The sequence below is a fragment of the Triturus cristatus genome, chromosome 1_2 (genome assembly GCF_964204655.1).
Source record: "Triturus cristatus chromosome 1_2, aTriCri1.1, whole genome shotgun sequence".
Classification (NCBI taxonomy): domain Eukaryota; kingdom Metazoa; phylum Chordata; class Amphibia; order Caudata; family Salamandridae; genus Triturus; species Triturus cristatus.
In genome coordinates this window covers 518,775,645-518,788,103 of record NC_140580.1, presented here as the reverse complement: position 1 = coordinate 518,788,103, position 12,459 = coordinate 518,775,645, and the positions used below count along the sequence as shown (strand labels likewise).

The 12,459-nt window shown below is 45.5% G+C and overlaps 1 protein-coding gene across 1 annotated transcript in view; it reads right to left on the bottom strand.

Moving 5' to 3' along the window:
- MMP21 (matrix metallopeptidase 21) overlaps nt 1-12,459 on the bottom strand; it is a 94,197-nt gene that overhangs the window by 2,526 nt on the left and 79,212 nt on the right. Inside the window, exon 6 of the mRNA XM_085606257.1 lies at nt 10,626-10,798. Coding sequence (XP_085462383.1) covers nt 10,626-10,798 — 173 coding nt within the window. The remainder of the gene's footprint in view (nt 1-10,625; nt 10,799-12,459) is intronic.

Sequence of the window (12,459 nt, the reverse complement as noted above, 5' to 3'; positions counted from 1 at the left end):
AAACGCCCACTTCCCACCCCTTGAGGTGTATTTACAACTGTGGAGACCTCTGCCCTCGAGGCAGGGATCTCCTCCCTCCGAAATTCCTTTGCGATTTCCTGGTAGACGTAAAAAAGGTAAATTTGGTCACAAACACAAATTTCCCTTTGTGAATTGGGAGACATATATCTATTGATTCTCTTACAGTACACATCTATTGTGATAAATATATTTGTGCTTGTTCAACACTTACTCCAGTAAGCCTCAAACTACTTGGCCACAGAATACATCAGCCAATGGCTGGTGTGGAGAGCATCTCATGAGGGCAGTGAAGAGAGAATTAGGGTTTGTTACCTACGGCTCATAGATTTAATAAAAATGCTGACCACTGTCTGCAGAGCCAAACAATTATTGTCTGAAACTGAGGGTCAATAATAAGGGGAATCGCAATTAGCAGCTATTAATGCCCCACAGCAGGTGACCAATAAGTCTATTAGCAAGGGCCACTTAATCCCATACAGCATAAGTAGAGAGACTAGCCAACTGTCCCTGCCTACTCTTCGTCCCTGCTTCTTGCTAAGCATTCTTGGAGGCTGAGCCAATCTCAGCATTACATACATAAAGCTAACTTATGATGAGCGGAGTGACTAGAGGTAATGTTGCGTGATATGACACACAGCCATGTTTACTATACTATATACTACCCATGGACTGATTTAGAGCCTGGATGGAATGCCAATGTACAAAGCAAGCCAACAGGTTTCGCCTGAGAGAGACTTTTTGGCTTTGCCAATGTCTTTTAGCCATGTTGTACAGCAGCTTGGAGTATAGTGGAGTAGCATGGCACAGAGTGGTGTACGGTGGCATAGAGTGGTGGAGAGTGGCATAGAGTGGTGTGGAGTGGCATAGAGTGGTGTGGAGTGGCATAGAGTGGTGTGGAACGGCAGAGTAGAGTGGACTGGTATGACAGAGTAGAGTGACACACAGTAGAGTGGAGAGGCATGGAGTAGAGTTGGATTGGCATAGAATATAGATCAGTAGAGCAGAGTGGTGTAAAGTGCAGTGGCGTTGACTGGCATAGAGTGCAATGGCGTAGAGTGGTGTTGAGAAGAGTGTTGTAGAGGCATGGAGTGCAGTGATGTAGAGTGGCACAGCAAAGGGTGATGTAGACTGTTGCTGCGTAGAGTGCAGTTTTGTTAAGCAGAGTGGTGCAGCGTGGCATAGAGTGCAGTAGCAGAGTGGTGTAGAGTGCAGTGAGGTAGAGTGGAGGAGAGTAGAGTGGAGTAGAGTGCTGTGGTGTGGAGTGCAATGGAGTAGAGTGGTGCAATATAGAGTGGCATAAAGTATATTCGCATAGGGTGCAATGGTATAGAGTGGTGCAGAGAAGAGTAGAGTGTTGTAAACTGCAGTGGTGTAGAGTAGTGTAGAATGCAGTGACAGAGTAGAGTGGTGCAGAGTACAGTGTAATAAAGTGGCTGTTGGAAAACGAGGCAGCATCTGTGAGGCCTGCACAAATAACATGACTACATTTGTCCTTCACTGGGAACCAAACACCCAATTGTAGCGCCTGACTCTCAGAGGGTAGCGTTGCAGAGCAGTCGGAGGCTTACTCAAGGGAGGTGGTGTGGGCTAGTAATCGCCATTTGCAGGTGCACAAAAATAACACTCAATAATTGATTGTCCAGTCTGTACTTTGCTTTATAAAAGTAAGAGTACATTTATTAAACACACACACCACTCAATACTATGCACCAATTTACAAATATACATAAGCTGTTGGAATTACTTTGTGACATTGCATAACATCTCCACCCCTCCCGCAGGGGGGGGTGGGGTCTAGTACCACCACTCCCATGTATGCACATCAACTTGCCCCCAAGTGCAGTTAGTTGAACATAACCTGGAGCGAGGGCCCTGCGCACTGGCACCATCCCAGTGGCGACCCACCCCATTACCTCAACAAGCATTAAAAAGGGGTAAACCTGCCTTGGTGACACATGACCCTGACTGAGCATCTCCTACTGACCATAAAGTATGCACCTCTATATCTTAAGGGCTAGCAGTCTGGGGTCTTCACCTAAGCGCAGCAGCAAGAATCCATGTTTTTTTTTTTTTTGTTGAAACATTTTTTTATTATTTTCCAAATCAACAATTACTATTCATTACACAACGAGGTTCCGAGTCCAAAAGGAGTACCGTCCCTCCTAACCCCAACTCGTTCCCACCCCTCCCCACCCCGTGTCAGTGTGCCCCTGTCCCCTACCTCTCCCCGGATGTGCCCCCCTTTCCAAGGAAATCATGTACGGATGCTCAATCCCTCTCTGTGCAAGCAGATCGTCCCTCTTGTCCAGGCCTCTGGTAGGTGTCCCGGGACCTCCCTCGTTCCCATCTCATCTCATTCCCCAGTCCCCCTCTCCTCTTGTCTATCCGCCGTGCTCCCTTTGTCCCCTACCTCAAGCAAGAATCCATGTTTACGCACACTTTAGAATGACAGTACTCATCACCTTGGTTGATCATTTGAATGCATTGCCACTAAGGGCATCACAGATGAAATCACAGGATTGCGCATATACAGCCAGACACCCTAGCAGGACTGTCTGGCAACATAGCCCCACTTGGCTTATGACATCTCCTTACACATGTGACTTACAGTCCCTTCAAAAGAAGTACTCCTGGCAACTACACTTCTCCTGCAGTTCGCCTCTTCACTTTAAAAGGAATCACAGGTAAAAGCATGGGATTACGTAAATACAGCCAGACCCCTAGCAGGAAGGTCCAGCAACATAACTCCATTTAGCTTAACATCACCTTACACAGGTACTTCACTTTACACATGTGACTTTCAGTCCATCTAAAAAGAAATAACCAATAGTAAATGCCTTTCGGTGCAATTACACCACTTCACCTCCAGGGGATGCCCTTCTCCAGACATCCCCAACTCAGCCCTTCACTCCATGATGCACTTCATAGTACACCCTCAGCTGTAGAACATAAGTTCCAGCCTAGAAGGTGTTAAAGGTGGGCTGAGTCCTGGAGGGGTTATTCTTTCAGATGCCCCGTGAAACTTAGGGGTGGACTGTTCTTCTTTATGCTGGGGGAGACTGCGGTGCTCCTGCAGCCCCCCTGCACCCCTTTTCACCCATGAGAGTGACACCCTCCTCTGGGGGCTACCAGGCACCAAAATGGCAGATTTATTCGTGCTGGGGGGAGGGGGGAAATACGGTGCTCCTCCAGCCGCTCCCCCAGCACCTTTTCACAAGTGAGGGTGGCCCCCCTCCTCTGGGGGCCACAAAGCACCAAAACGGCAGATTTCCAAATGCCTGACGAGGCATTATGGGGCGCTTCATGCTCCTCTTTACCAGCCCCCGCCACTGGGACCACTCTCCTCCGCCCTCAGGGTCTCTGATTCAGCAGGGTGCTGTCTTCACTGGCTCCCTGCGCCAGCCTCTCGCCAGGCTCTCCTTCTGGGACTCTCTTCTCCCTGCGCAGAGGCCCCTGCTTCTGTGTACCAGTCCTGGGCTCTTCTTCTGGTGCTGATAGGGTCCTGGAGGCAGTCAGGGGGTCTCTCCTTCCAACTGCTCATTGCGCCAGGCTCCAGCACCTTCACCCTCAGCAGACCACACCCCAGAGAGACCTTCTCTTCCTGTGCAAGCACTTTTTAAAAGTTGAGTAGGGGGCTGGCAGGAAGTCTCTGTTGATCCTATCAAATAGCGACACATCATGTCCCTGCCCCCTCCTTCTTGTCCAGCTTCTGAGCTTGTTCAAAATGGCGTCGTCCAGGGTTTCTGCCACATGTCTCGAAAGCACCTTCCCCCCAAGCTGCCTTCCCTCTTTGGTGCAGCCTGTTGCCTGGCACCCAGCGACAGCGGTTGATGGATTGGCCTGTAGCCCCACCCATCTTCTCTTCGTGGGGAGGAGGCCCTCGCTTGTGGAAGAAAGGTTATCAATCCATCCAGCTGAGGTCAGCCCTCAGCCTGGGTCTGGTCATGGCTGGCTCAGAGAAATATGACAGTTCTGGATGACCCAAAAGCAGTACAAATATGACTTTGGACTCTGCAGAATACTTCTTTTCACATTTGCTACATTGGACTTAAGTGCGTGTCTGGAATCTGTAGGCCTAATTGAAGTTAATCTAGCCCCTGGCTCCACATTCCCATAGGGGAATAAGGAAGTGAAAACACACTGACTTTCCCTGGCATGTCTCTTCCATCCTGAGTTCACTGTGGGTAAGTCCCAACTTATGAGGCTCCCCAACAGTAAAAGCTCAACAATAAGGTGCTCAATAAGCGAAAAATCCGGGCGGCCCATAGTGTCAGAACCACTTTCTAACAGTGGCATAGAGTGCAGTGGAGTAAAGTAGAGTGACATAGAGTAGAGTGCAATGCTGAGTGGTGTAGAATGCAGTGGCCTAGAGGAATGCTGTCAAAGGTCTACGCCAGAGTCCAAGTTCAAATTCTTTGGGGCCCCTAATCTCTGAAGAGAAGTCACTCTCATGTGTTTTGTCAATGTTTCACAGAGGAACTACACTGGTGAGCACTGTATTTTGGAAAAACTAGAAGAATGCAGCAGAAACAAATGTTTACTTCGTAAAATATATTTGAAGGACAAAAAATAATGATGCAGTGTTCTTTATTTTGAAGGCACACAGAATCATAGTCACACTTTAGAGTGCAAGGATAAGCGTACTTTGTGCCACAGCAACGGACCTATTCACTGTCACAGACGGGCTGATTTGCGTACATTGTTGGGAGGAAAAAAAAGTTCATGAAGGCGGCAAGTGGGAAGCAATAGAAGCTACATGGACATGTATATGAGAGATGGACTGCTAACACAAGCCCTCATTTGGAGTGCTTGAACACAAAAAAGTAGCTTCATAAAAGGGAGGAAGGGAAGGACAAAAGTACTTGGTCTATGCTCCAGGGGGTGGGGGGGACAAACACAAGAGGACATGACTCACATATGTTATGACAAACGGAGTTAACAAATGTGAGCAATACTGAAGCTAACCAATGGTAAGCTATGGGTGGGCTGGAAGTCCACTGTATGTAAGCAGAATGTCTCACAGAGACAGCACAAGCACTGCATAGGCAAAACCTAAAAAGGCTTTAGAGGTCAGAGCAATAAAGAATGCAATTCATTTCCCTGCTTCCTCCCAAAGAGGTGTGTCTGGATTCTACCCACTGTTTATACCCAAGGCCCCAGAAGTAGCTGTGTATGGCATCACGGTTATTAAAGGCCTATAACAATAACATATATAACTGGGGGAATGCAAATAATTGTTTATACTACACTTCAGTCTCTAGGATCCATTCTACAGTATTACTTACTGATAGTACTACTTTCTAACTGTTATTAAAATTAAATTGAAAGTAAAGCCTGTAGGAGACTAGCGTTGGGCGTCTACTCACTACAGTGGAATCAGTTTCTCTGCCATTGACACATTGAGGGTTTCCATTCTTCTTCCCAATTACAATTTTAGAGGATCTGAAATGCTAATTAGTAAGAAAGAAATAGGGTTTTGCCACTAAATAACAAAGTGTACAGAGAAGCCCTGGTGATGACTGGAAGCATAAGCTGCATTAAGGAGCTCCAAGGCAAAACATTGTGAGGGGAATGTACAGAAAAGGCTGCCTATTGATAGGATTAAATGTTGTGTTATCCTGATTTGTATATTGCACTAATCACCCTAGAGGGTAACCAGGCGCTTGGGCAGGCGTGTAGGTGTGTGGTCCTCAAGGTGCTTATATGAAGAGCCAAGTCTGCAGCTTCATGCGGTCCTCAAGAAGTGTGGATGAGACTTTGATGTGTTGAGGGAGGTAATTCCATGTCTAGGGTGTGATGTAAGAGAATGAGCGGTCTCCAGTTTTCCTTTTACGGATGCGGGGAGTGTGTGCGAGTGACAGTAAGGCAGCGCATAGGTGTCTGGTGGGTTGGTGAAAGTGTATGTGGCTGTTCAGGTATTCTAGTCCTGTGTTGTGTAGGGATTTTTATGTATGTGTGAGAAGTTTGAAATGGCTGTGCATGTGAATGGGGAGCCAGTGAAGCTACCTGAGGTGTAGTGTGATGTGGGTGCGGTGTGGGAGGTTGATGAGTCTTGCGGCAGTGTTCTGGATGATCTGGAGTCTGTGTAGGAGTGGTTTGGAGATTCCGGCGTAGAGAGTATTGCCATAGTCAAGTCTGCTGGTGATGAGTGCTTGTATGATTGTACGTCTGGCGATCTGAAGCAACCATTTAAAGATCTTTTGCAGCATGCGTAGGATGTTGAAGCAGGAGTTGTACACTGTGTTTACTTGACTCGTCATGTTGAGCTTGCCGTCTAGGATGATGCCTAGATTTCTTGCATGATCTGAGGGTGTTGGCTCTAGCTCTGAGGGCCAGCAGGTCAAGTCACATGGGGAGGTCTTGTTGCTGAATACCAGCACATCCGTCTTTGCGGAGTTGAGCTTCAGGCATTGCATCCAGTCTGCTACCATATACATGTAGTTGGTCCTGGCGGTGGTTGTCTTGTCCATAAGGGAGAGGATGAATGGAAACCGAGGACTAAAGATGGTCTCATGTCGAAAACTTGCATTGCTATGTAATATAGCAGGGCTAGTGCCTGTCCACTGGCTATGTACAGAATACAGAGGAGGCTTAAATTCTGCCTACTGACACGCAAAGGGGGCCCAGAGACTCCCTCCTGATAAGGTAAGATATATACAAGAAGCCATGGTTGCCTTCTCAAAACACCAAAAGTAAAAAGAGCAAGGGGCAACACAGAGATAGCAAGTGTTAGATAATAGGGAGGCAGGGACTAACTACTAAAAGCTTGAGTAGTGGAAGCCCTGGAATAACATAAATAGCGGATAACAAAGAGTTTTCTAGAGGAAGTAACCAGAGGCAAAGGACTTTCCAATGATAGCATTATTTGTACACAGGAGACTAGGGGGCTAACTAGTGGCAGTGCATAATGCATTGACTAGGCCCATTAACTTAATAGTGATAGTTGAAGGCATACAAGGGGTGCAAAAGCCAGAACTAGCGGCTGTTTAATCATAGTGCAAGTTGTACTGGGGATGTGCTGTTGCTACCTGAAAGAGTACTGTGGGCCTCATTTGTGAAGTTATAGTGCAGGACCGCAAGGAATCTTGCTGCGCTGCCCTGCGTCAAAAGAAAAGGTCAGGAATATGCCATATCTATGAGTTACGGCACATACCGGTCCTTTTTCCCTGCGCTGGCGCACAATGAGCTGCCATGCGCCAACGCAAGGTGTCTGTGTTGAAGTGCTGATTGATTTTGTGCAGGAAGGGACACCTTCCTGCACACAATCAATCAAATCAGGCGATTTCCTTAATCTCTTTCTATGTGTGCTGCAGAATGCAGCACACATAGAAAAAGAAAAAAAGATGAGAAATAAAAACATTTCTCCTCGTTGCGCCTCTCTAACACCACTCCTAGGGTGGTGTTAGATTCTGACACATTCCCTATGTACAATTTCTCCTAAATCTGGTAATGTGTCGGATTCCATGTGTGTTGCTTGGGAACACCCACAGCAACACACATAGAATGCCCCTTTCAAGCAGTGTTCTGCATGAAAAGGGCACATATTTACACCTAAAGTGGCTTTACGCTGCCTTGTAAATATGCATTAGCTCATTGAACCACCGGAACTTCAAAAAAGTGACATTCTAGCAGCACAAAAGTGCTGCAACAGGCTTCAGATATGCAGGAGCGGCCGGCACGGATCAGGGGTGCAGGGTGGGGTGGGGGGTGGACAAAAGGGGGTGTAAAAAAAAAAAGAAGGAAAAAAAGTTACCCCCTCACCGCGCCTCTCGTCCGTCGTCCTGCCATCATCTCTCTCGGCTGGTGTTCCAGGAACAGGAAGCAACCAGGCTGAGGCTCCCCTGAGCCAATCACAATGCTGCAATGCAGCATTGTGATTGGTCTGAGTGCTGTGGTTCGGCGCTTAACCAAGGTGTGAGAGCCTGGGCATGTTTCCACCCAGGCTGTAATGCAGCCTGGGTGGAGAACATGCAAAGTGCGCATGCCTGTTTGGCTGGCCCGAGATGGCCTGCCAAACATTCATGCGCACTTATAGAGTGCAAACCACTCCTCCCTAGCTCCGTCAGCAGAGCAGCCCCGCCCCACCTGCAAAGCTGCCGCAGCAGGGAAAATATAAAATGATAATAACCTTGAGTTATTATCATTTTATTTTTCCTTTATTTCACTGCTGCAAAGCAGTGGGGCGACTCTCCTCCGCCTTAGCGGAGGAGCCGTCACTGCTAAATATGGCCCTGTGTATTTAGGAGGCCCTGGTGATACCTACTCACAAAGGCCCCGGGACTGGCTAGTGACAATGTAACATGTACAATGGGCTCTAGGGGCTGCCTAGTGAAAATCGAAATAAATACACAGGAGAACCAGGAGTGGTGTAGTGACCGTGTAATAAGTATAAAGGGGGCCCAATGTCTGTTTATTGGCAGTGAAATGTATATAGAGAAGGCCAAGTAGCTGCTGACAGAGTAAAGTGTACATATTGACAGTGAATACAGCAATCACAAGGGGATACCTGCCTCTGCTGTTTAGCGAAGGTCCCGCGACTGCCTGTTAAGGTGTAATGTGTTGATAGGCTGGTAAGGAAGTGGAAATCGAGACGGTAAGGCAGATACAGAAACCTACCCTCCTGACTGTGAGATGCATTTTAGCAATGTGAGTTTAAAAGTAAGAGGTCCTGGGGTTACGGAGTGACCCAGTAGGGTAAATATATGGAATCTTAATGGTACTGATTGACAATGCAGGGTGTGCAAAGAACGCCTTATGGCTGCCAATTTGAGCATGTAAACATCTGATAGGAGGTTCATGTACAGAGGTGACGCAGACACTGCTGGTTGATGTACATAGAAAAGAGACACATGAATCACCTTGAGTGTGTAAGAGGCACAGGAACTGCCTGATGGCCTGGTCCATTGTTAGGAGATTGTCCATGGGTTGCCTACCTCGTAAATTGTGCGCCTGGCCTACCTCGGAAGTTGTACACCTGGCCACAGACCACTGGCTGACACTGTAATAAGTATATAAGAGAGTCATGCTTAGCGGCAGAGATTACAGCGCCACACAAAGAATTCTCAGAGACTGCTTACTGATGGCGCTATGTATGTGCAAGAGGACCAGAAGTTGGCCATTGTAAGGCATACAGAGAAGGGTTAGGGGCTGGCCTCCCTGTTGATAGTGAATGATTATACAGGAGATCAATCTACTGCTTACCGAGTTGGCTGCTAGTCACCGTGCATACGTGTGCACTAAAGGAGGATCGGGGGCTTGCGAGTCAGTGTGGACAAAACAAGCCCTCAAATTATTGAGGGTTTGAGATTTATATCGGAAGGCAGAGTGAACAGAGAAGGAATGGCGATGAAGTACGGACATTTAAAAAGGGTACATAGGGTGTCTACAGACAAACTATTGTGGGTATGGCATCAATCGGTCACATTTGTGAAAAGCGGGATGCTCCACAAACTGTGATTGGCCAATAATCAGTAACGTACGAAAAGTGTTAAACTCTGCAATCTACTGGTAGACCAATAATTGATAACACGTCTGAAAAGTGTGAAACTCTGCAATCTACTGGTAGACCAATAATTGATAACACGTATGAAAAGTGTGAAACTCCGCAATCTACTGGTAGACCAATAATTGATAACACGTATGAAAAGTGTGAAACTCTGCACTCTACTGTTAGACCAATAATTGATAACACATATGAAAAGTGTGAAACTCTGCAATCTACTGGTAGACCAATAATTGATAACGCGTATGAAAAGTGTGAAACTCTGCACTCTACTGGTAGACCAATAATTGATAACACATATGAAAAGTGTGAAACTCCGCAATCTACTGGTAGACCAATAATTGATAACACATATGAAAAGTGTGAAACTCTGCACTCTACTGGTAGATCAATAATTGAAAACGCGTATGAAAAGTGTGAAACTCTGCAATCTACTGGTAGACCAATAATTGATAACAGGTATGAAAAGCGGGAAAGTCTTCAAACCATGCGTAGGCTAATAATCAGAAATACATAGGAAACTCCGCAATCTACTGGTAGACCAATAATTCATAACACGTATGAAAAGTGTGAAACTCTGCACTCTACTGGTAGACCAATAATTGATAACACGTATGAAAAGTGTGAAACTCTGCACTCTACTGGTAGACCAATAATTGATAACGCGTATGAAAAGTGTGAAACTCTGCAATCTACTGGTAGACCAATAATTGAAAACGCGTATGAAAAGTGTGAAACTCTGCACTCTACTGGTAGACCAATAATTGATAACGCGTATGAAAAGTGTGAAACTCTGCACTCTACTGGTAGACCAATAATTGATAACAGGTATGAAAAGTGGGAAAGTCTTCAAACCATGCATAGGTTAATAATCAGAAATACATAGGAAACTCATCAAACTACAAGTAGGCCAATAATCTGGAGCTGTGCAACACTCCGCTCATGGAATAAAAAGTTTGTACACTCCTAGATGTCACCATTTTCTACATTCACATGACAGGAAAAAGGCTATGTTTGACTGATGCTTTATAACTTTGCACAGGTTTTTATGAATCACCTTTTTAAACTCAGTCTATGGACAACAGAAAATAACTTTACTTACATGAGCATCTTTGAAGAAATAGATAAACTGATCCCTCCTGTCAAAGAATGCAGTGTTGATGGGGCTGGGAATTTTAGGAAATCCATCTGAAATAAGCTTGGGATACTGGTTTCCTTGAGCGTCTTTGATGTATGCCTGATCATTTTCACTGTCATATCTCCAGTACTGAGTGCCTAGTAGGAGAAAAACAAAATACACATTGCAACCTTTTAGCCATGGCTAAAATATAAAACTCTTCTTTACGTATGGATTTTGTTCAGTGCCACATGTCACCTTTTGGCTATCTCTTTGTGCAATTCTGAAGAAATTCCCAAAACGACATTGGTGAGTAAGTAAGATGTCTGACATAACCCACTCTGCAGTCAAGGAGTTACTAGACAATGATCTTACAGTTGCCACAAACAAACTCATAACACACATTACAGGACGTCAGAGGGATGATCTGAATCCAACCAGAGACATGGCTTCTCGAAGAATTCGCAGAAAGCCTGTTCGTAGATGGAGCCATTAAGGAAGCTTGCATGCCCACGTTTTATTCAGTATCACAAGAACCTGTTTCATACAGTTAAATTGCTTTTGTTTAATATCCAGGAGCAATGCTCTGCTTGCTCAGAAATATGAAGCAAATCTACTTAAAAAGAACCCTTAAGTAGACTGTCGTGAGAAACCAAAATATGGTTCATTTGGGTCATTTGGAGACAAGCCAGACACCTAAGTTTTAGACCCATGGACGTTTTATCAGATTTTTCTTTCTGGCCACTGAACACAGGCTATTGACACAATCAATGTGCCTACATGTTATCGGAAACTCTTCCTTTGATGGGACCTCAGATTGATGCCAGTTGAAAGAGTTGTTTCCAGAAATCTCCTGTAGTGAACGTAGTCTGGTTTTGCTTTGGTTCATGGGTTAAAGGAATACTACAGCCAGGAGCCCCGAACTCTCAGGCTTCTCGTTTCAAGCCTTGTTGGAGAAAGAGGTTAGGGGAGGTAGATTACCGGGTTCTGACAGTGTAGCGGGTTGTCCATGTCTGTAGGCCCTCGGTTCCTCTACCACAGCAGGCATAGTTAGTGTAGCATGCTTTACATTTGATCCTAGAGTCACCTGGAATCCAGCTGCGTGCTCTCACAGCTGGTCTGAGAACACTCTGATGTGGTCATTCGCTGATAATCATTACTGTTTTCAGTCTCATTGTGTACGCATACCGAGTAAGCTTCAGCTTTGACCAATTTCTGTTTTTGGGTGATTGGCTATTTCAGTGAAGGAATGCTTCATTCAGTTACACAGTTTGTTCATTTGAAGAAAAAAACATAAGGTCCAACAAGCTGAACCTGCTATCACTGATGGGAAAATATCTCATTACACTTGATAAAGTATTCAAAAGCCTTTGCAACTTTTTTCCAATCTTGTTCCAAAGGTAGAAAACAACACTCCACTCTCCTTTCTTTCCTCAAATACCTCACCGATCAGTCCAATGACTGCAAAATAAAAAAAATGACAAACATCCACCAGTGCAACTCTAGGAACTCATCAAATCATCTTACGAACATTGACAGGGCCAGTGACAGAGATAGGGGTTCCATATCAGACATGCGTATAAGTGCATGAAAGTCACACATGCCCCATTCACTACCTTAAGAAACTTCCCAAACAACCCACCAAATAAGTGCAATCCTATAGGGGACCAAGTGCAGTTACTATTCTTCATGACACCATACAATCAGCCATGCGGACCCCTGTACATGGAAGTAAACAGTTTGGGATTATGACATGAATTGATGTGCAGTGGGCAAGATGCTGTGAAGGTGAAAAGAAACATTTCAGATAACATAAAAA